This window comes from Martes martes (assembly GCF_963455335.1).
Source record: "Martes martes genome assembly, chromosome: 11".
Classification (NCBI taxonomy): Eukaryota; Metazoa; Chordata; class Mammalia; order Carnivora; family Mustelidae; genus Martes; species Martes martes.
This window is the reverse complement of record NC_137899.1, coordinates 50,661,770-50,686,931: the sequence shown is the minus strand read 5'-3', so window position 1 is coordinate 50,686,931 and position 25,162 is coordinate 50,661,770. Positions and strand designations below refer to the sequence as shown.

The 25,162-nt window shown below is 40.8% G+C and overlaps 1 protein-coding gene across 1 annotated transcript in view; it reads right to left on the bottom strand.

The window, feature by feature from the left end:
- LRRC72 (leucine rich repeat containing 72) overlaps positions 1–24,538 on the bottom strand; it is a gene marked incomplete at both ends in the record, with an annotated part of 57,463 nt that extends 32,925 nt beyond the window's left edge. The window contains 6 exons of the mRNA XM_080818722.1: positions 4,540–4,613; positions 9,085–9,184; positions 9,332–9,431; positions 22,654–22,784; positions 23,463–23,613; positions 24,370–24,538. Of these exons, the coding sequence (XP_080674848.1) occupies positions 4,540–4,613; positions 9,085–9,184; positions 9,332–9,431; positions 22,654–22,784; positions 23,463–23,613; positions 24,370–24,538 (725 nt within the window). The remainder of the gene's footprint in view (positions 1–4,539; positions 4,614–9,084; positions 9,185–9,331; positions 9,432–22,653; positions 22,785–23,462; positions 23,614–24,369) is intronic.
- Positions 24,539–25,162: the final 624 nt, after the last annotated feature.

Here is a 25,162-nt window from a genome sequence, read left to right as displayed (position 1 = left end):
TTTTAAAAAAAGGAATTAATAAGAAGTTGGTCAAAAAAGGGGAAAAAAAGAATGGGATTAGGCTGGAGACTAGAACAAAGCCCTGTGCTAGATTTAGGTATATTTTGATCTGTTAGAAGAAACCATATCCCAAAATTTTAAAGAAAGAAAAACCTATATATACACAAAAAATAAGGTTAAATACAGTGAAGGGATAGAATATGACTATAACAATGAAAATTTAATAAGATTTTAAAAATCATATTGATAAGATAAAATAGTATAAAAAGGTTAAAATAGGAAAGAGGAAAAATGTTAAAAGTAGAAGAGGAAAAAATAAAATTTTAAAAATTTAACTTTGAAAGACTAAAGAATCATGGGAAAAAAGCCATGAAATCTATGTGTTTTATTCTCCTGGCTCTGGAGTTCCACAGCTCTCATTGATTAGTAAACTTGGTCTTGGCTGGATGTTTTTGCTGATCTTCTCAGAGAGGGGCCTGTTGCAGGGATTCTCAAATGTCTTTGCCTGAGGTGGAATTGCACTGCCCTTGCCAGGGGTCAGGCTAAGTAACCTGCTTGGGTTCGTTCTCGGGAGCTTTTGTTCCCTGAACACTTTCCGTAGTGTTCCGGAGGACGGGAATGAAAATCGCAGCCTCCCAATCTCCGGCCCGGAGGAGCTGAGAGCTCGGGGCACCACTCTTCAGTGCGCCCTCAGAGAAAAGCGCTCCATCACTCCTGTCTTCCTGGCCTCCGGCCGCACGCTGAGCTCACCCAGCATGTGACCGAGAGTTTCTATCTCTGGCACACAGCCCCATTTGGAGTCTCCAAACCCAGTGTTTTCCTGCCATGGTCCCACACCGCTTCTCCCGGAGGAGGAAGGAGGGCGTCTCCCCAGATCTACCACCTGTTGGGTCCCTGCTCGAAGAGCAGTGGCCCGACTGTGCCTCCAATCACGGTTTAAGGTAACCCCAAGCTGAGAGCCCACTCCTCAGCTCCGTCTCTGCAGCTGGCTTCCCCGCTCCGATACCTTATCAAAAAGAAAAGAGAAAGGACCCAATTGCTGCCAATAGCCTCTGGCTATTTGGGCTCTTTTCTGGCTCCATATAAATTTTAGGATTATTTGTTCCATTTCTTTGAAAAAATTTATGGTGTTTTGATAGGGATTGCGTTAAATGTGTAGGTTGCTTTAGGTAGCATAGACATTCTCACAATATTTGTTCTTCCAATCCATGAACATGGAAATTTTTCCATTTCTTTGTGTCTTCCTCAATTTCTTTCAGGAATACTTTATAGTTTTCTGAGTACAGATTCTTTGTCTCTTCGGTTAGGTTTATTCCTAGGTATCTTGTGCTTTTGGGTGCAATTGTAAATGGGATTGACTCCTTAATTTCTCTTCTGTCTTGCTGTTGGTGTATAGAAATGCAACTGATTTCTATGCACTGATTTTATAGCCTGACACTCCACTGAATTCCTTTATGAGTTCTAAAAATTTTGGAGTGGAGTCTTTTGGGTTTTCCACATAAAGTATCATCGTCTGCAAAGATTGAGAGTTTAACTTCTTCTTTGCCGAATCACATGCCTTTAATTTCTTTTTGTTGTCTGATTGCTGAGGCTAGGACTTCTAGTACTATGTTGAATAGCAGTGGTGATAGTGGATAGCCCTGCCATGTTCCTAACCTTAGGGGAAAAGCTCTCAGTTTTCCCCAATTGAGAATGATATTCACTGTGGGCTTTTCAAAGATGGCTTTGATGGTATTGAGGTATGTACCCTCTATCCCTACACTGTGAAGAGTTTTGATCAAAAAAGAATGCTGTACTTTGTCAAGTGCTTTTTCAGCATCTATTGAGAGTATCATATGGTTCTTGTTCTTTCTTTTATTAATGTATTTTATCACATTGATTAATTTGCAGCCCAGGAACAGATCCCACTTGGTCATGGAAAATAATCATTTTAATGTACTGTTGGAGCCTATTGACTAGTATTTTGGTGAGAACTTTTGCATCCATGTTCATCAAGGATGTTGGTCTGTAATTCTCCTTTTTGATGGGGTCTTTGTCTGGTTTTGGGATCAAGGTAATGCTGGCCTCATAAAATGAGCTTGGAAGTTTTCCTTCCATTTCTATTTTTTGGAATAGTTTCAGGAGAATAGGTATTAATTTTGGTAGTTTATAGGTCTCTAAGAATGCATCCATATATTCCAGATTGTCAAATTTTCTGGTGTATTGTTGTTTATAATTCTTAAGATGTTTTTATTTCTTTGGTGTTGGTTGTGATCTCTCCTCTTTCATTCATGACATCCTTAATCTCAGGAAACAAACCAAGGATTGCTGGGGACTGGGGAGAGAGGGTTAAGGTGGTTGGGTTATGGACATTGGGGAGGGTATGAGTGCTGTGAACTGTGTAAGACTGATGATTCACAGACCTGTACCCCTGAAGGAAATAATACATTATATGTTAATAAACCAAAAAGATGTACAGACAAAAAAACAAAAAATAAAGTGTCAGTTCTTCACTTAAACCTGTTCAAAATCAATAATAGGCTGTTGCATTTCAAGGTGATGCCAACGGAAGACAAAGAGAGGAAATTCTAATGATGGCAATGACTTGCGCTGAGAATAGTATATCAGCACTATTGTTGTACGTATTCTCCATGGTTACTCAAGGAGACATTGGTAAGGCACCCCACCACCCCAACACAAATCCAGGGCAACAGAGACTCAGGCAAATAACCTAGTTTACCCACTGTATTGGTGTCTGGACTGAGAAACTTCTTTTTTTTTTTTCTTTTTTGGTACCAGATGGGTTGCATGGTTACTTAGTATTTTGGGGATATAAAATGTGTTTCCTTCACTAGAGAAGACCAGTAATTGCCCACTGTCAGAGGACCAATATTTCTATTTTTTTCTCTAGTGTTTTAAAGCTTTTATTCCTGTTCTTTACTTACCCTTACAGTGTACTGGTGTTAAAATCATGAAAGGCTTAGAGTTGCAATCTTTTGACCACATAAAATATGTATTGTTATTATAAAACTAACTGATCTGTAGAAAGAGTCCATGAGTAACTTTAAGTGTGTCAGAATTATCTACCATACTATTCCCTTCTAAAATATGTATTTTTAAAAATCTTGAATTGGCCAGCTATTTTTCCCCTTGGACTGTTACCAAGATAAATATTTTTCTCTGCACTTATAACCTGAAAATATATATACACAAACAAAAGAAATACATTTATTCATAAAGGATTTCCTCAAGTAACCAAAGATAAAGTGCTTAAACTCAGTGATAAAGTGGGACATCTTCTTTGGAAAGTAGCTGAGTTAAAAAAAAAAAAAAAAAGAGTAGCTGAGTTCCAGAGATTACATGAATAGAAATATGACAAACTGATTTTAATATCATACATGGAGTTCATAGAGATTAAAAAGCATGAAGTGGGGGGGAGAAGAGTAGGGATAGGATCATTGTTGTTAAATGCAATGTCTAGTTGCACAGATGTCACTTGTTGGCAAGCAAAACCTGTGGTGTCAGAGTCCCACCTAACCTGTAACTTCCTCTTCCTCTTACCCCTGGGTTCTCTCTCAGGCACTCTGAATACTCTGCAGAAGAGCCCACTTTGCTGGCTGCCACCTTAGGGAGTTGGAGGGGTTGTTACATAAGGAAGGTTTCCTACTCACCAGTGAAATTAGTACAGGGATTGTTGGTGAGGGGTCCAGTATCATAGGGTTATTATTATAATATAGGGATATGATGAGCCATTATTTTCTAGTAATAGTAATTCTGTTAACTCTATCAATGCTCACTGAGTGCTTGCTGTGTACCAGACCCTCTTCTACTTTCTACTAACTCACCCAATGTTTACCTAACAACCCTGTGAAAAAGATAGCATTGTTATATTCAGGAAGGAGTCTTGCCAGATGAAATACAAGACCCATTTACATGTGAATTTCAGAGAAGTACGGGAATTTCAAGGAAGTACGGGACAAACTGAATACTAAAGAAAAATTATATTCATTTGTTTCCATTAAATTCACATGTAACTGGACTTACTGTATTTTTATTTACTAAACTTGACAATCCTAACAGGAAGGTTGATGACATGCCCAAGATCACCCAGCTGGAAGGGACAGAGCTGGGCTTCAAACTCAGCATGGTTCCATAATCTTTGTTTTCATCCATTTCCATCTTGCCTCTCTAATAGAGACTGTGGACACCAATGAATAGAATGGTGAAGTAATTAGAGCATAGTACTTGCCTATCCAGTTCTTGGGGAAAACAGTGGAAAACAATATTTGAATCTGGGACACCTGGGTGACTCAGTCAGTTACAAATCTGCTTTCAGCTCAGGTCATGATCCCAGGGTCCTAGGATTGAGTGCCGCATCAGGCTCCTTGCTCAGCGGGGAGCCTGCTTCTCCCTCTGCCTTCCGCTCCCCCTTCTTATGCTTGCTCTCTATTTCTTCCTTTCTCTCTGACAAATAAATATATAAAATCTTTGAAAAAAAATCTGCATCTGTGAAACATTATAATATGATGCTCTTCTATTTCTTATATAAAGTACACTCACTTTTGAGAAAGGAACAGCTCAAAGACATCAGCATCCCTCTTGAAGCCACATATCTTTAGTTGATCTTCAACTGCCTGATAACATATAATTAATCTGTCAAGCCACATTCCACTGAGCAAAAATACAGAGACATTTGCAGTCAATAACAATAACGTCTACAAGAAGATCAAACGAAAGGTGAATACGGAGGCAACCACTCTAAACTGATAAATTCCAACACTACAATTATATACTATTTAATCATTTTTGTGGTTGAATTTCATTATCCTTAATCCTGGGCACAGATGTGTAAATAATTTTTAATCAAAGAGAAAAAAATGTGTACGTGTACATGAGCACCAAAAACAAGTTTTCGGTTCTCTATGAGGCAGAGTGATTTGGTCGTTAAATATTCTTAAATGTTCTTTCAAACATGAAGAACTCATATTTACAGAAGATATTTGGTGTTATGATTGTAGGTGGAGTGCGATACAACGCACATTATCGTACAGGTGCTTGACACTGTGAGTTCTCAATAAACGTCAGAGGAATGCATGAGTGAATAAATATCATTTCCTTTCTTTGCAAAGGAACCATGTCTTCATTTTTCACCAGTTACTAACATTTTTGCTGGAGAATAAGTAATTTTTAGTCCCATAGGCTTTGTTTTGAAAATACAAGTCCAAAAACAGCAATTTAAGTGCTTTGCTTTTTCTTCTTAAGAGGTTTTGCTAGATTACAAAATAACATTTACAAGCCACATGGCCTAAGATGATATGGAAAAAGTAAAGCCTATCTATAATTTGCCATGAAGGAGTAAAGCTAACAAGACACAACAGAAGTGGAAAGTAAAATTGTTGCACTACTGGAATCTGACAAACACTATAATTATCACAGTCAAAACAGTGACCAAAGTTCGGTTGGCATTTGTTGTGGGTGGTGAGGTTGTGATGTCACTAAGTGATTTATGAAATTTTGACAGAAGTTTTGTTATTTAGTAGAAGACTTTAAAAAAAAAAAGTTAGATTTAATGGGATGAACACATATCGAAAGAAGTGAAGAAGATAGATATATCAGGGATTGAGTGTCACTGCTAATTTTTATCCCAAACTTCCATGTTACCTTGTCACACAAGCTGAATCTTGGGGCTTAGAGAATTCGTTGGCTCACATAGAAGCATTTCTATCAGGGTATTTTGTGACTCTATAAAAGGCAAGCTGATTTTAGGGCTTAAAAAAACCCATTGGAGGAGGCCTCTGCATCTGGGTCTGGATGTTTTAACTTAAACATCTAAACTAGCAGCTTCTACTATACATAGTCAATCGCAACTGTGTCAAAGTAGAATTAAAACTTTGCAATGCCTGGGGCACCTGGGTGGCTCAGTGGGTTAAAGCCTCTGCCTTTGGCTCAGGTCATGATCCCAGGGTCCTGGGATCGAGCCCCACATCGGGCTCTCTGCTCAGCAGGGAGCCTGCTTCCTCCTCTCTCTCTCTGCCTGCCTCTCTGCCTACTTGTGATCTCTGTCAAATAAATAAACAAAATCTTAAGAAAAAGACTTTGCAATGCTCTATTAAAGTTATAAATGTGCTTTTAACTCAATCCTGCCATTCTATATCCAGCACTCAAAAATATAGCAAGACTCGAGTGCACACATATACATGATTTGATACATTTGTGAAATATGCCTCATATTAATGGGAATATAGAATTCCCACATTAATGGGAATTCTAACTTCACAATAGAATCCTGCATAGTAACTTAAATATATGCAGAAATAGATACCTAAACATCCAAAAGTAAAAACGCCATTGGAGTTATATGTCAACACTATTTTTGTTACCGATGACACTTATTTTTATCTATTTATGTATTTTAAAGGGAGAGAGAGAGAGAGAGGGCAAGTGGGAGGGGCAGAGGGAGAGGGGGAGGGAAACTCAGACAGACTCCGTGCTGACTATGGAGCCCCATATGGACCTCAATGTGGAGCTGGACCTCACAACCCTGAGATCACAACTGGAGCTGGTTGCTTAACCAGCTGTGCCTCCCAGGTGCCCCACCAATGACATTTATATGCACACAAATGCACACACTCTAAATTGTTAAGAAAATTATCACTTGAGATCATGTAGGAGTTTCACGTTCTGAGCAATACATTTAAAAATAATTATTTGACAAAAATAAAACAAAAATAAAAGTAACATTCGAATATTTTAAAATAAGCATGTATTAATTTGGTCATGGGAAATTAACACAAATTTTGAAAATTTTAGCCATGGAATGAATATTTAAGGATTGAAGTCAAATTTTGAAAATTAAGAGATGAAAAAGGAAATTGAAACTATCAACATAATATCTAAATCATGACTATAATAAATTATTTATTTACCCAGCTTTTTATCCTGGTATGTTTCTTTCCAACCAAAAATTTCATACGAATCTAACAACAAGCGTTAATGTCAAAGCGCCAAAGAACATAAATCCGTGCCAAGAAGTTTCAAGTTTCAGTGAATCCGTGGTGGAGCATTTCCAGTTCCCAATCAACACACAACTTCACCAGGAGCATATTCCTTTCATCTAAAGAAGCACACCAAGCATTCTTTCCCTGAACTATTTTTTTTATTGTGGTAAAATATATAGACTACGGAATTTACTGTTTTCACTGTATAGTTCTGTGGAACCATGGCCACCATTCGTTTCCAGAAGTTTTTCATCTTCCCCAAATGAAATTGTATGCCTTCAACACTAACTGCCAATTTTCCCCTTCCCTCAGCCCCTGGGAGCCACCCTGCTATTTTCTCTCTCTATAAATTCGACGACTCCAGGTGCCTCATCTAAGTGGAATCAGACAATATTTGTCCTTTTGTGACTGGCTTATTTTGCTCTGCCTAACGTCTTCAGTGTTCATCCAAGTTGTAGTGTGTGTCAGCCTTTCCTTCTCTTTTAAGGCGGAATCATGTTGTATTGTAGGTGTATACTATATTTTGTTTTTCCGTTTATGTGTCTGTGGACACTCGGGTCGCATCGATCTTTTGACGAAGCAAGGCCTCAGGAAGATGACTCTGGGAGCGCAGCATGTGTGATGGGCCAAGGGGCAGAGAGAACTGCAGAGAGGAAGCAAGGCTGCCTCTGGCGAATCAAGGCAAGGCGCCAGGAGGGTGGCAAGTGGGAAGGAGCAGTGAGCAGGCATGACAGAGGGCGTGCGAGAGAATTGATGGAAACTGGCGAATAATGAGACAGAGAATAAGGGCTAGCAGAGTCACAAGTGGTGATGCTAAGGAATGTGTTCATGCGATGATGATGAGAAGGTGGCTTGGAAGGGAAGACGAACTCTGCTGGAAACACGGAAATTGGGGTGCTGGTGAGACACGCAGGTCAAGGTGTTCAGCAGCAAGCTGCCGGTAGAAGAGAGGAGCTCAGCAGAGATATCAGGCTGGGGATGATAGCCTGGTCGGTGCACAAGAGCAAGTGGGACCCCGGTTCAATCACTGGGAAGTAGCCACATTGAGAGAGAGGAGGAGGGAATGAAGCTGCAAAAGCAGAAAGCAGAAGGAAGGGGGTTTGGAGGGATGGTTGCAAAGCTGGAGAAACAAGAGCAGAGTGGGAGCTGAGATAGCAAATTTCAAGAAGGTAGAATTTGAATCTGCAGTGTTGTATCGGGTAGTAGAGGATATTACTCAGCAGAGGTACTGAATTCAGACAACAGTTGTCTGATTGGGGGAGGGGGGCAATCAGATTTCAAATTAACTCATTAACCAAACAGGGAAATAAAAACAATGCAACATGGAATTAGGGTATGGGGAGTTCCAGCACAAGGAGGATAACAGCAGTCCCCGCCCCCCCAGCCCCTTGCCTGAGGATCTAGATAAAACAGGGAAAAAATGTTTGAAAATGGTGGGATTATGAAATCCCAGAAGAATGAAGTCTGTGTTAAAATCTATAGACGAAAACATTCTCTTTGCTGACTTAGGTACTGCAGTGATAAATTCCTATAGCTACATGCAACCCACACCCACCACAGCTTAGTTAGGACTTAGTGTGAGTAGCTTTCAAATCCTTACAGAAGCCCCAGCCTTGATTTACATGGCAGCCCCAAGCCTCCCCAGAGCGTCCTAGAACTCTTCAGCACTTGGGAGCTCCTATGGCCAACAATTCCGACAAGTGTTCCCACTCAAGCTTTCTTTAAGCTTAACTGCCCACAACTCTGCTTGTACTGTTCATCAAAGAAAGCTTCCTCCTCCATGTGTCCATTTGCACTTTAGGGGGAGGGCATTTCTAGGTTATTTATATTTGTGGGAGTGTCAAGATTCCAAATTGATGCTTTTATTATCTAATCTCTAAACTGCCATTGTTACATATGCGGCAGATGTAAGCCAGGAAAGGTTCATGTAAATCCGCCAGTGGGGATCAGAGGCATCCCCAAACCCTAGCCTGGAGATTACGGACCTCCAGCCCCAATGGAGGGCGTGGGGTCTGCCATTGTTCCAGCCGCTCCGGCCTACCGCTGGCTGGGGCTTTGGCGCAGGGACCTGAGATGCTCGTGGCCTGGAGAAGGGGGTGCGGCTTACCCTGCGGCTGATCTCGAGAGCAACTTCCGGAGCCCTGACTAAGCTTGTAGAGTGTAGGGAGACATGGGGCAGATGGTTCGGGTCCCAGGCCATCAGGGCACTAAGGGAGGCCAGCAGCACCTACTATCCATCCAACCTAGCTCCACGGCTCATTGTTCCGTTACCAACAGTTACCGCAATCCGGGCGACTAAAAGCCAATCCAAACTAGGGAAGATTTGAAGCCAGTCCCTTCTGTGACGTTTTCACGTGTGGCCCTGTAGCGCCCACCACGTTGTGCCTTGAACACACTCGCGTTTGTCCAGCGTGCGGTGCAGCTTGCCGCCCAAGCCAGAGTTCGGGTGGTCCGCTATGTCAGAGCACTCCCGTGGCAATCACCCACTAATAATAATTTCACTGATCTGAGCTCTAAATACTAGAAAACTTAGCTTTCTGAAGAGTAGATGTACCACTGGCCACATGAGGGTGGGGGTGAAGGCATGCCTGCAGAATCCTAGTGGGGCTTGAAGCAAAGAAGAAAAAGAATCAGTATTGCTCATCCTCCCTTATTTAAAATTTTGACATTCTGTTCATCATGAATGCTGTTGTATTAATTTTGAATTGTATATGTATATATATAATTCAAATATATATACATATGTGTGTGTGTGTGTGTGTGTGTGTGTGTGTGTATGTATGTATGTGTATATATATCATCAGCACTTGTTTTGATTGCTGAGTTTGGATTCCTTACATTTTTGTAATTTTTGTACTAAGACCAGTGTCTTACTTGCCTCCTCCTAGACCCAGTCCTGGAATGCAGGTGGAGGTAACAATATCAAGGAGACCCAGATTCCACGTGTGCAGAAAAATGGAACTCTTGACTGATCTTATTGTGAAGGGTAAGTGCATGTTGGTTCGGTAGCTGAAAACTCCTCCCTCTAGCAGAAAATGGGTAAGTGGAGCCACTATGTGGCAAGTTTTTTCCAGTCTTCAAGGTGTTATTGTTGTTTAATTGATGGCTCCCCTACTTCTATTGGAACCTCTTACATAGGCTATGTTATGATCTTATTTATGGGAGTTTTGTTCCCCTCTAGCTTGGGACATTTCGGAGGCAGGATTCTCTCTGGTTCATCACTGTTTCTGCCTGGGCCTAGTACCTTGCATTCAGTAAATGCTGATTTAATTGAATGAGTTGGTTTCTTGGGTCCAAATTTGAGCTTGAAATCTAGAATTAAATGTAGCTGTTAGGAAGGGGTCAGGCTACTTGCATGAAAAAAATGCTCGTGTTGGGATAGAGTGTTTAAAAATGTCTCAGAAAAATCAAACGCACACTCTTAGTACTTCTGAAATGTGTTTGGGTCTGGTAGAGTTGGGTAGGTAGAAGTCTTCCAAGTTATCATAGAAGGAGGGATCATCTGAGAAGGATTGTCAAAGTGCTTTTATATCCCAGAAATAAAAATCAATTGAGAGGAATGATCCACTGAGAAAATGCATAAAGTAATTGACTGGTGTCCTGTCTCCCATTTTTGCTCTTAAACATGGGTTATAGAATTTCAAGTATAATTCATGTATATGCCTCAAGAAAAATGGAAATACATGCTATTTGTTCTACTTCGTACATTACACAAATGTGAGTTTTAGAATCAAATGCAAAATGCATTTCCAGAGCATCTTACATAAATAAACTACTAACCAGTCGATTTCTACTAAAATCATATTTAAAGATTATATCCTTTATTTTTTTAAATCTTTTTACTCAATATTAAGAAGAGAAAAAGAAATTTTGAAAAACGGCTCTATTCTTCGTAAAGGAACTCAGAAACTCATTTATTATAAGATCTTAATGTGTTCTCTCTTTGAGAAAAATTCATAATTTAACTGATCACAAGGACTAAAACAATGCAAATTTAATTACAGAATGTCAAAGATGGAGGCTAGCGAAGCACTTTTTTGGTAAGAGGCACTATCTAGAAATCCTCACATTGGTGGCACAAAATTTTTACGAAAGAAATATCTTTAGCAGAGTGAGCAGAGAGATTTTTTACCTCTGTGAGGTAGGATTAGAGCCTGAGGAATTCAGCTTGAAATTTTAAAAATCCATGTAAAATGTACATTCTGCTTTACAATCAATCTTGTTTTAATATGAAAATAAAGTGGCTCCCATAACTCCCCTCAAATCTTTGAGTAATATTTACACTCAAGCAAGACACCCTGTGTTTATCCTGTGGCTTTACCTCCCTGGCATACTGCCATTGCCTGCAGGGGTGTGCATACCCCATTTGAAAGCTCTATCATATCATGTATGTGGCTTTGGATAAGAAGAAAGAGCCTGTGCTCCAAGTCAGGGCATGTGGGGTTTGGTCTCAGCTCTGACATTAACTAGTTGTTGGCCACTTTCAAGTCACTTAATGTCTCTGGGCGTCAGTGTCTTCAATAGTAAAATGAACAAGTTGGAAGTTTAGCTCAAAAATCTAATTACACTCCTCTAGAAAAGTAGTATGTATTGTTCACAGAGTAAAATGTTCTTGTTGAGATGTTGACATGTGATTGTTTTTTAAGAAGAATTTTCCAGTGGAAAATGTGTGAGAAAAAAAAAATTATGGGTGTGCTGGTTACCATTAAAGCTAAATAATTTTTAAAATCTTCCAATTTTTGCCTGAGCAATTCCAATAATCAGTCTACATGCTATTTTTCCAAGTGAGTGAAAAATATTTATTGCATGAAATAATCATTATCAGCCATTTTCTACTGTGTAGAATGTGCATAGAATGAGAAACGTATCAGCCACAATCCAAATATATTTTTAGGTGTATAAAAATATATCTTTCTAATGATAGTCGATAAGCACAGTATCAACATTCATTGCTTTAAGTTTAGGTAAAATATCATTTTCGTTGATAGCTACAATTTTTATTTACACAAAATGAAAATGAATGAAATATTGAGAATTCATGGAATTCTCCATGAGTCTTTCATGTTACTGTAAGTCTCATAGGAAGAGACACTGACTGCCTTTGTTCAGGACTACATTTTAAACGTTTATAATGAACACACTTGGAAGATATAGTGTCTACCTCCTGAGCAAATTGTGGGTGTGTTTTTGGTTTTTTGGTTTTTTCACTAAGCAGCATAATAAATGCAAGTATTCCAGGTGGGCTCGTCCAGTTGTCCAATGGGGTTGGCAGGGTTGGAGGTGGTGAGTTCAGAGGAAGACCTGAGTAGGGGCTTTTAAATCATGGGGCCTAGGACAGAAGACCTCATGCCTGAAATTAGAAATTGTAACGGGGTGGTCATATAATTCTTTAAAATTAATTTCTATTGTAGGATTTCATTGTGTGATATCATTAAAATTACTAACTGTTCCCTCACTTGGTTCAATTTAGACTTCTTGAGTTACTGGTAGAGAGAAATTTATCCTAAACTGGCAGAGATGTCTTGATAATACTAGCAGGAATGCTGTGTTTTTTCACATATATGATATCACAATTAGACATTTGAAGCATGAATTCTCTCTATATATAAATGTGTGGGGATTGTGTGTATATATGCACATATATGTACGTGTGAGTGCATGTATGCATGTATGTGTGTGTACCTACACATTCACACACATGTATGCCCATGTGTGCACACACACACACACACACACAAACACAAAGTAGACAACCTCTACAATACCCCCAGTGATCCCTACCTCCTGGTTTTCACATCCTTGTATAACTCCCTTCTCTTGCACATGGGCCAGATTTATGGGCTTCTAATAAATAGAATATGGTAGGAGGATGGGATATCACTTCTGACATTAGATATCGAAAGGACCGTGGTTTCTGTCTTGGTCCCCTCTCTCTTGTTCTCTGGCCTGGTCTGAGGTAAAATTGTTGTCATGTTGTAAGCTGACCTAGAGAAAGGGCCACATGACAAGGTATTGTTGTCTCTAGCCAAAAGCTGGAGAGGGCCTGAAGCCTGCCAATAGCCATGTGAGTCATCTCGGAAGTAGACACACCCCCACCAAAGCCTTTATATAACTATAACCCTGGTCTGGCTTGTAGCTTTGTGGGAGACTCTGACCCAGGGGCACCCAGTTGAGCCACACCCAGATTCCTGACATTCAAAATGGAGATAATAAATGTTTGTTGTTTTGTTTTTTAATTCTGAAGTGATTTGTTATGCAGTAATAGATAACTAATTATACATTTTAATGTCTATTTTTATATTACATGTATATTAAATATGTATATATGAATTTAAATTACAAGTATGAAGAGATCTAAAAAGCTATATTTCTAGTTGAAAAGCTATTCTTCTCAATTCTTGTCTCCTGTTACCATATGTATGTAGTAAAATCTGACAAAATTTCTCCTTCTGACAATTTCCAGATTAATATTTAAATCTGGAATGCCAAATTTACTCTTGGAATGTTAGCTACATGCAACCACATGTTTAGTTGTAAAAATAAACCTAACTCTTTTATCATAATAGCCGGTAATTTAGTTGAAAGATGATTTTAAAAATATTTATTATTAAACTACAACTTAATCTAAGTTGTGTTAACTTAAAAAAATCATTACCTGAATGAATACTATTAGCAAGTCAATAAATATTTTTTCATTTCTTTATGAAAACTTTTTCAAATGTAGTATATACTTAAACAATGAGACAGTAATAAGTATTATTATTTTGTCAACTTTGGGGTGTTATTTTGGGGCTCAGTTTTCACCTCTCAACATAATAGTTTTCTCCTACGCTCTTTCTAACACAAGCATCTGAAACTGCTGAGATTTTCTTCACACTCCCATAACTTTTAAAGTACATTTCAGGGGTTGCCTGTGCTCAGTGGATTAAGCATCTGCCTTTGGCTTAGGTCATGATCTCAGGGTCCTGGGATGGAGCCGTGCATCGGGCTCTCTGATCAGCAGGGAGCCTGCTTCCCCCCTCTCTCTCCCTGATGCTCTGCCTACTTGTGATCTCTCTCTCTTTCTCTCTTTCTGTCAAATAAATAAATAAGATCTTTTTAAAAAAGTACATTTCAGAATGAAGACTCAGCTTGGAAGTCATTTTTCTTTATGGCCTGGATTAGTTTTGCATAATAAGATCACTGTTAGCAGTGGCATCCAAAATTCCTGGGGACAGATTTTTTGTTGCTCTTGTTTACATACTTATAGTGACAGAAAAAGATGCCCAAACTAGCTCCAGGAAGCTTGGGATACCATGTGTGGCCAGACTTGGGCCATCAAGCCATTTAAAGAGCTCTTCTTTCTACATGAGGAAGCTATTTTAGATGACCCGATATCCTTCATTTATGCATTCATTCATTGAGTCAGGCATTGAAATTGACTGAATCCCTACCATAAATCACATAATCTGCCAAGGAACAGAGAATGTGAATTAAGACACTCCAAAGAAAGGGAGCTATGAAGCAAATAGTATTAGCTCCCATAGCTCTAAACATACTATAATTGTGTTAGGTTCTGCTTGATATTGGCTGGCATTCAAATGGATCATTAAAGATGTTACTATTATTTGCTTAGAGCCTGAAGTGTTTCAATTACCCTTGTACAGAATTCCAAACTGTCTTATTGACTGTAATAACTGTGTGCTCTTTATTGCCTTTATTCAGTTGTAAGGTTCATATTAATGATGCTTTCATCACCAACTTCTCACACAAAACAAATAGGAGACAAAGGTTCAATAATCATTTTAATTATAGGCGCTACATTTTGGAAAGTAGTTCAGAAGAAATCTTTTTCAGAAGAAGTACAAAGACACGAAGAGGTTTTTTTGCATTGCAAGTTCAATGCTTCTAAAGTTTTAGAAAATAATTTTTGTTTCATGAATTCATTTTATGGTATAGCAAAGAAAGAAAATGTGTTTCCACCATTAGGGTACAGTTTCCAAGAAGTTTAGCAATTTTCCTTAAATTTGGATAGAGAAGATAGACAAGCAGCTCACTTCGGTTTTGTCCAGTTCTTTACCCTTTTTTTTTTTTAAAGATTTTTATTATTTATTCACTTGACAGACAGAGATCATGAGTAGGCAGAGAGGTAGGCAGAGAGAGAGGGGGAAGCAGGCTCCCCGCTGAGCAGAGAGCCCGATGTGGGGCTCGATCCCAGGACCCCGAGATCACGACCTGAGCCGAAGGCAGAGGCTTAACCCACTGAGCCACCCAGGTGCCCCCAGTTCTTCACCCTTTACCTCGAGTGATCTTACTTATGCAGTAAGCAGCGGAAATCAAGTTCAAGGCCACGAGATTCCTACTATTTGTATAAAAACAGGGGAAAGAGGAAAAGGGAGTGAGAGAACAGAACAAAGAAGGAGGAGAGAGAGCAAAAGGGAAGAAAGACAGAAGGGGAGGGTTGGAGAGAAAAGAGAAGACAGAGGGTGGAGATAAGAAAGAAAAGAAGGAAAAAATGTAAAGAAGCAGGTGATAGAGAAAAGGAAGAGAGTAGCAAAGAAAGGGACATAATTGTGGTTAGGAATTATATTATTGTCTTTTGATCACCCACATCTTACCTTTTGAAAGGCAATGTCCTTCTATGGGGCACTGCTTTATCCTTGATTGTATGGCTCAGCTCTCAAAGCTCTCAATGCTCCTGGCATCAAAGGTGGGCATATAATCCAAAATAGACTAAGCAGAATTACTCCTAGATTTTTCCGGTTGGAATTAGGGGGAAAGGAAGCTATGTGGTGTACGACCTAAAGTTAATATTACATGTTGCCTTAATATCTAAAACTGGGAAGGCCTAAAATGACTGAACTGCATGTTCCCTCCTTACTCTCTTCCCACAGATAAAGTCTCCTAGCCAAGTGATACTCCTCATCCAACAGAACAAATACAGTGCATATCCCGGGGTAGCTGGTTTCACTTCTCTGCCAGCCAAAGAGTTATTGAAACAACCCAATCATGTCCTTGTGTGGGAACCAAGGCATATCACCTTCTGGTTACTGCCAAGTGTGCCTCCTAAAGGCTCTGGTTGTTCACTCTGTTCCAGAGCACAACCCCTATGTAGTCCTGCATGGCCTGCAGTGTCCTCCTCCCCTGGGCTGTGAGGACAGGAGATGAAGAAACTGCTGCCAGTCACCTCTCTCCAGAGTCAGGTGTCATGCATTTGGTCATCCCCAGAAGCCTGGGGTGGGGCTCCTTCCCTTCCCAACGATCTGAAGAGGAGTCAGGGAAATGGGTGCCACCAGGCATGTTTCCAGCCATGTAAAGGGGCTGGGCTGGGCATGAAAAGCCAGCATATGACGAGCGGTAGAATTGGGAGAAAATGGGTCAGGGATGCCTGCAGATTTAGAATTCCTGGCTCTGTCACCACTGAGGTTCTGACTTCCCAGCAGTTTTTCCTCCTTTTTTTTTTTTTTTTCTTCTTCTTCCCCTTTCTTGTTGGGGTTTCTTCCAATGATATCCAAGAGTTCAGATGGATGCAAGCAGCAAGGGAAAAGAGGGGGGAAGATGCTATCGGCCATGTTTCTACGTAGAAAGTGGATTTACAGTAGAAGAGAATGAAACTACCACACAGAGCAAGAGAAGGTCAAGTCTAAAGGTAGTCCACCATTGTAGCTAACTCCACACCTGCTTGTGGTTGACTGCAGTTTGGTTATGCAAGTCAGTATATTTTCCTTCTGCTTTAAGCTAGTTTGCATTAGATTCTCTACTTTAAATCAAGAGTCCAACCATGTTCGTTGATGTGAAAATATTATCTTGAGGGTGAACCTCATAATGTCATGGCATTTTCACATATATGGGTCATTTCTTGGGTCTACATCTGGCCCACACTGACCCTAATTTTTACTGTAACACTTGCCCAGAGCTTGTGTCTACTGACCTCTGCCCCTCCCCTCCACTAAATTAATTAACCAATAGGAAAATGTGAAATTATTTCTGGTAGCCTTGTATCTTTCTCTTTCTTTCCAAAAATCTACATTACAGTAATTGGATAGCTGCCAAGAGCTTGAAGTACAGCTGCATTTTTTAATTATTAAATATCATAATCCTGTTTGCAGCTTCTATCAGTAACTGGAACGAATGTTATAGAAAGAGCATTCACTAAAAGGAATGTGTTGTGTAATTTAATGTATGCTAAATGTAGGTGGTCTGAAAACTATTTCACTACATTCCTACTTTTGCTCATAAACTTTAAGAAATTTGTCACTACGGTGTGAGTGCCATTCAACAAAAGGAAGTCAGCTAAGCCCTTTATAAAACATTATTTTAAATACTCTTTTCTATACTTTCCAAGGCAGATTGTATCGTTAGTTAATCCGTCTACCTATTGTAATAGTAGGTAGTAAAAAATGTCCTGCATCCTGTCTCCATACATTCTTTTTCAATTTCCCTTTGTTGATTTTTGTTATATTTTGTATCATAGCTTTAGTAACTAGGATGTCTTCAGGTGAAGAAAATCCCTTCTTTCCGATCTTTGTCAACTACAAATTAGTGACTCAAAATATTACATGTGCACTCCCATAATTGTTTATCTTGGTGTGGCCCATGCTGAATATTATTGCTGCTATCAAAATTATTCTGTTCTTTGACATGATCTCTTGGTATTTCTTGGTTATGTTTTCTCTAAAAGTTCAGAAATTGCTTGTCGGAAATCCCTTGACAAGAAAATTTACCAAGGACGTTACTACACTGGTAAGCTTGACAGTTTCTTTGCTAGGAAATGCTAGCTTCCAGAACTTAACTTCTTACCCTACAGCTATTTTTTCCTCTCGTGTCATTGTCTTCCTATACCATTCTTGTTGAATAAACTATTTTTTATTAACTTCGTTTTATTACTTTGATATGGATCATACCTAAACCGTACAGCTATGGTAACATAACACGTTCATACTTTGTGCTAATTAAGATAATTTTTTTAAAGATTTTATTTATTTGACAGAGAGAGATCACAAGTAGGCAGAGAGGCAAGCAGAGAGAGAGAGAGAGAGAGAGAGAGAGGGAGGAGGAAGTAGGCTCCCCGCCTAGCAGAGAGCCCGATGCAGGACTCGATCCCAAGACCCTGAGATCATGACCTGAGCTGAAGGCAGAGGCCCAACCCACTGAGCCACCCAGGCAGCCCTAATTAAGATAATTTAAGAAACTTTATTTAACTGGTAGAATGACCCTGAGGTTCTCATGTGGAGCTCCACCTAGGAGAGACCCATTGGAAAATCACAAAGTCCAGCTATGGCTTTTTCCTAGGGCAGCTTCCATACCCTGGATCGTATACTGTTTATGTGTAAATGATTTTGGTTGTTGCTTCCAGTAACCCTGAGGGTAGGTCTCTCTGGTTCATCATGGACAAGGCCACTAGTGGACTCATTGTCAGGGACAGGGACCAACTTTGGAGTAAAGGGATTGTCATTGGTTAGGATGTTTTGCATTATAGTATCAGAACCCTAAGCTTTACCTGTTTAAGCAGCACGGCAATATCTTGTGTCCGTGAACAAGAAATCCATAGTCAGGGCCAGAGTTCCAGATCTCTGCTCATTTTAAATCCTGCCCTCCTCTAAGTTGGCTTTCATTTTGGGTTTTCAGTTAGCTTTTCCCCTCACGAGACAGTAGGAGCAGCTCCAGGTTTTTTTTCCAGAATGACATTTTTTTCAATGTCAAATTCCAAAATGACATCATTTTCCAGAATAACAGCATTCTGTCATGCTGCTATTGAGAGGAAGAAGAGGGCTTACTTCATGTTCACCTTACAAGAGGCGCAACATTTCCCTAAGTGCTTCCCTTCCATGTATCCTTGGCCAAAATGGAGTCACATGCCCGCCTAAAATCAGTCACTGGCAAGGGGAGTGGTATCACTGTGACTGGTAGATAATCAAGATCCACTCTGTTGTGTTCTCAGGCTGCCCTGCCAGGTGGACTCATCCCTCACTTCTCTTGGAAGCAGAGAGTTCACACCCATCAGCCTGGACTCCCACATAGATGCACATAGACGGCCTCCCCCACCTGCTAGAGCTTCTACACCACCCGCTGGGCTGCCCTTCTTCACAAGGACATGATCTTCCTGTGGCTTGAACTCTGACACTGCACACACTTCTCTTCCCATCTATCCTCCCCCACCCACTGGGACAGTTCTGGCAATGTGCCAAGGCTCTGAATTCCCTGTATGGGTCCGCTGTGTGCAAGGACACCTTCTCCGCCTGCTTGGGCTCTGACACCTGTGCCCTCCTTCATCCTGTGGAGACTGACTTCTTGCCAGCAGTATTCTGTTCCAGAAAGAGTTAAACTTTGCTCAATGCAATTTTTATAGCAGTCTATTTAAAGAATAACAAATAGCTATCTATTTAAAGAATGGCAAATAGCTATGCACAAAGTAAAAAAAAAAAAAAGCAATGAGATTTTTCCACTCACACACACAAAAAAGAAGGTGTCAGAAGAAAAAGCTGTGATAGTGTGTGCACACTGTTGCTATAGTAGAGACAGCTAATAAGTGTGGTTTTCATAAATTCAGAAAAATATATAACTACTTCCCCCACCTATCAGCGGTAGCTCAAGTTACAGAAATGGAGAGTAGCAATTTCAAATGACATTTTAACTCTTCAAACTGGGTGGTGATCCTTGTCAACTTGAAATGGAAGAATAAGAATGTGGTCCTGTTGTTCCCAAAACTGAATTTAAAATAAAATAGTTGTGTTTTAAGAGTTAACGTCATAATAGTCTTGATCAGTCCCCAGCGTAAGTGCATTGCAAGAAGGTAACTTTGAGTGGCAACAAACCTTTGACTTACATGCATGATTTTCCACACAGGCTCATTTTATGGATGAGAAGCCTGAGGCACAGAGGGTTAAGTGCCGGGTCCAGGGGTCACAGCAGGTGAGCGGAAAGCAGCCTGGCTTCTTTGCCCTTCTTCTCTAGAATGTGTGCTGATCTGTGGGAAAAATACCTGACTGCGGTATTATCTTTAATAGGAGAAAACTGGGAAGTAAGGCTAGAAGAGAGAGGATTAATGAATCATCCGTTCTGTGGAAATGAAACAGCTGTTGAAGAATGATGCAATTGAGTCGCATTTATTGACGGGGAAAGATGTTTAGCTTATCACACAATGTTTGCTGTAAAAACTGGGTAGGGACCATCTACAGATTATGAAGAGAGTATTTGTATAAACCCATAAATGCCTGAAGCAGGGCAGAAAGATTCTGGCCAAAATGTGCACAGTCTGGCGGATGGTCTGGGGAGGAGAGCAGAGTTTGGGATATGAAAAGAGAAATGTCAGGGGATGGAGTTGTAGCAATGGAAAGGAAAGGTCGAACAGGTCAGCTGAGGAAGAAGAATGCTCAGGAGGTCTGTGCTATTTGGAGGATGGGGCTGGATCCCACAGGGCAGAGGCGAGGGCTCTCCTATCCCAGTTTCATGCAGGGAGATCAGCGGCCAGGCCCAGCTCCAGGGTGGTCTCAGGCATATCTAGGCCAGGTGTGCTCAGCTGGGTCCCTCATCTTTTCAGGGTTAACAGGAACCCTGTGCCTACCAGCCCATCTCAGGTAAATGGTACACAGAGCTTGGGTCCGTGGAGGGTCCCTAACCAGATGAAAAAAGCTCAAATGGGTCCCAGGGACTCAGGTGTCCTTTTGGAGCTTCTGCTGGGGATTGGCCAGCCCTCGCTCATGGAAGGTCTACTCAGAATCTTCTCATCTGGCTTCAGGAGAAGTCCAGGAACCTCCATCATGTTCTGGGGCAGTGACTGGTGTGGGGGGCCTCACACAGCATTGAGACTCAGTTCTTGGCCTGTGGTGGGAGCAGGGGGCAAGTGGTCATGGTTAATTTGTCAGTCTCTTGCCTTTGAAACTTGTGCCATTTCATTTGAGAGGTCATGTTTTCTTTCTGGCAGTGAGGACCAGCTTCCAGAATTCTGGGTCAAATGGGTAAGCCTTGGAGCCCTTCGGGCAGAGTAGCTTCTTCTGTTTTCAGATCAGTCATCATATGATGTTACTTGTCAACATATGAGTAACACTGGGCCTCCCTGATGGAGCTGAACTGCACAAGGGCAGATCCTGTTCCCATGCAGCCCAGATCCTAAGCCCAGGATCAGAAAGGGAAGACTCAGCCTGGCTCCTCCGAGTGGCTTCCTCTAACTCATCACAAGATCCACAGGATAGTTGGAAGAGCTCTGGGGCCTGGTAAATGGGGAAGGTCCCCTTGCTTGAAGTCTCCATTGCTACATTCTGACGGTGGCCCCAGGGTGGGAGAGGACAGAACTCCAAGGCTTCCCCCAAGATGACAGGGTCATTATCCTCATATGTTTTCATCTCTTAGCAAATTCGCTACTCAGTTTCAGTATTTTCCTAAATCAATCTGTCTGTTTAGCAAATATCAGAGACATTTTGGGTAAAATTTGATGACTTCTGGAAGTTAGAAACTTGATGAAATTAAAATGGAAATAATTTTGTGGAGAAAAAAGTCCAATTGGGGTTGTGTTAAATTTAAAGATTAATTTAGGGAAAATTCAGATCAATATAAATTATTGTGATTTCCCATCCAGGTGCAGGAGCATGAAATCTCACTTGATTTGAGATCGCTATCTCAGAGGGCTGGATCATCTTCTTTGCTCCTCCCCCTCCTCCCCCTCTTTTTAAAATTTAAGTCTGACTTGGATATTTGTGGCTAAACATGTGATATTGGGCATAGTCCATGACAGAATTTGCACTTGATCTTAATTGGGATAAGTCTTCTGGAGCAATTTGAGGAAGTAGTGATAGCATTATTCCAAAATCTTTGGTGAATCATTTGACTCTGGAAGTTTCTTATGTGGTGATTTTTGGAATAATGAAGAGCAAGTCAGCCATAGCAGTTCTATTAAATAACATTACTGCTAGCTCTCTTTTTTCTGTCCACCCTTACTTCTCACAAGAAATTTACCCCAAAATACCTGCTTAAGCTCTCCTATATTACAAACACTGTTTTAAGTCCTAGGGACTTCAATAAAAAATAAAAATCTCATTAAGATTACATTTTAGTGAATACAGCTCAGAGATACAACACGATGTATCTTTGTCCATAGATGTGTCTGTGCAACACGGGAAGAAGTTGCCTCTTTCTCAGTGGAGGTATAGCACCAATTGGGCTCGGTGCCGTATTTCTGGCCCTCCCCCACTTCCTGGCACCTTGTTCAGTTGCACTTCTTTGTTTGCTCCCTTCTGAGTGAATGAGGCCAGGTGACGAGTAACTGCCGATGAGTTGTAAGTAGGAATAATTTGGGTCACTTCCGAGTGGGGGCATTTAAGTGGCAGTATGAGATCATCCAGGACACTTCTTCTGCTGACATGAGGGTGGGTGCGATTGTGATGGTGGTTGCTTCCTTAGGCGGAGCTACCGACAACTGCTATACAAAGAGACCACTTCTCCCTTACCTACTCCCAATGGGTGAGAGGATGGCTGAGACATTTTGAGATACTGATCTTCTGAGATTTTGTGGTGGAGGCATTGTTTGTTACTGCAGGATAGCTCAGCCTATGCCCACTGATACAACATGTTTAAAGGAAAACGAAGTAAAACATTTTGTATGAGGACCTGCGAGCAGTCAGGTGCGGAATTAATACTTGTACAGCACAGGTGGGCAGATACTGATCAAGCTTTGTACAATATTCCTTCCACTATAATTCACTGGAATCATCTAGTAACTGTCTCTTGTCTTTTCCATTTTCCTGTTCTTGTTCACTGGCCCCACATTCTGCATTCACAGCTCTGGGTCCTTCCCTCAGTACCTGAGACCGTCTCTTCATACACTCTGTAACGCTGTTGAATTGAATCTGGTTTTGATGTTCTATTGTGAATACCACCTATTTCCGGTTTCAGTCTTTCTATACTCTACATTGTGCCAACTACAACATGAAAATCTTTTTTTTTTTTTTTTTTTTCGCAGCTGAAATAGTTCGTTCAGTCTAGATGGCATGTTAATTTATTTGAGCGGGCTAAGGTGCATGGGTGGGTTCCAAACCAAGTTGATAGACTTAGGCTGACTAACATTTCCAGCATTATTACTTTATCAGTAAATGATATTTTAGTTATCTATGTCCAGTCCACTTTCCTCCCCAATTTAAATGAGTGGGGATTGGTAATAGTGGTGGATCACTTAGGCAACTAGAACTCTGGGGTATGTTTTGAGAGTGGTATTTTTCAACATTGGCTGTATGATAAAATCAGGAGATCTAAAAGATCCCAGAGCCCAGGAAGCACCACACCAGTTGCAGAGGAATCACTGAGCCTAGGACTTTGGCATCAGCATTTGTTAAAGACCCCCACCTACCCCCACCCCTTGACTCCAATGGGCAGCTGAGGTTGAGAATCTCTCGTTTAGACATTAGTGCAGGGTTGGGTGAAGGCAGGTGACCTTTGTAACTAGCAGCAGAAGGACAGAGAGGAGAACAGAGCCTAGGAGATAAAGTTTTGCAGGGCTTCCCAGCAAAGACTGACCTGCTGTAAGTGCTGTCCCTGACATGCACCGAAGCTGGACTTAGACCCACACGAAGACTGTCAGGATTCTGTAATCCCTGCAGGCTTCCCCTCCTCTCTTCTGCTGCAGCCAGAGCATGAAAAGCTACTAGCAAATATTTAAGAGTCATATCTAGATGAAAGGAATCATACTACAAAGTTCAATGAGAAAGAGAGGCAAAGCCTTACGTATGAAACACTGGGAAGACCCTGGAATGGAGTCGGGAAGTTGAGCAAAGGTGAGAGGGAAAGATGGAATTCCAGACGCGATGGTACAGCTGGGCTGGAGAGACCCAGCTCCATGGCTGGGCCGGCTACCTTCAGAGAGTGCACTGAGCTGGGCTGGGAGGAAATAGCAGATGGCATGGGGCAGATTTTGAAATAGAAACCAATCTTTAACAAGTAATAAAAACCACCTTCTAGCAAATTTGTTTCTGTATTTATTCTCCTTGAATAATACAATAGGGCTATATCACAGGGTTTTTTAGGCAAAGAATATTGTTCATTTATGAGAAAAAAAACCTCAAGCAGTTGAATGTCTCATAAAAATGACACATCTTAGGGAGAAAGCAACCTGGGAGTCCACCTAGATATTGTACCTCAATAGAATTCTACTAAGGTATGTTGGGGGATAAAGGTTTTATGCTTTAAAGATGTATGAAGATGCTCTATAGGCTGGTTCAGCAGCCACTTCCATGCATACAAGCTTTTCCTTTCTCTCCCCTGACATCCTTTTTGTTCCCTAACATTTTCTCTCTTTTTTTCTCATCTTTTTCTAGCCTTCTGCATTTTTTCAGTCCCCTGCCTGCCACGGAGACTTCACCCAGCAGATCAGCACATTGGGCAGCTCTTGCCCTAAGTTCTGCTCACTTAATCCATTCATCAGTACCACCCTTTCTGGCCAGTTGGGTCTCTCCTCTAATCTCAAATTCTTGCCTAAATCCTGTGACCTCATTTCTCTGGGCCTTCCACAAGACCCCCGAGAAGCCTGTAGCTGCAACTAAATCTTCCAGGACTCCTTGCAGAGACTTAATAACCCGTGAAACTTTGTTTAGCATTCCCCAGAAATGAGTCACTTGAGCCCTCCATGTTTGGGGAAAGCTCCTGCTTGCCTGCGGAGGCTGACGGAGTGGCTGCATGCTCTGTGAACCTGAAATCTACAATCCCCACTTGAGAGCTTCGTTATTTCCTCTCCTTGATCTTCTTGCTTTGGATCTAGTAGATCATCTCCTTGTTCTATCTGTTCCAGCTACAGGCAGACCCTGCCAGAAATCTGTCTGGGCATGATTCCCTTGATGCTTTGTCTCTATATCCTGTAGTGGAAAAAAAAAAAAAAAATGGCGAGGTTTCAGATAGAAAAGGTTGGGAGGTAGCTCCCACATTCATTCTGCCTCTGTGTCTCACTCCCTGATGCCCTCTTGTTTCTCTGCTCTCTGTCTGCTGTCTCCCCCAACTCTGCCGTTAAACAAAGATTCTTAACTTGGTGATGAGGGGAAGCTGGCATAGGAGGGAGAGAATACAGAACCTCTCAGAATCCCTGAAAGTGGGAAATCACTTAAAAACTTTTCATTATTATAAGATTATTATATATTTTTTAAATAAACAAAAAGTTTTGCTTTTTTTTAAAGTTATGCTCCAGTGATTTTATATTGATTAGCCATAAAAATTTTTAAAGGAATCTT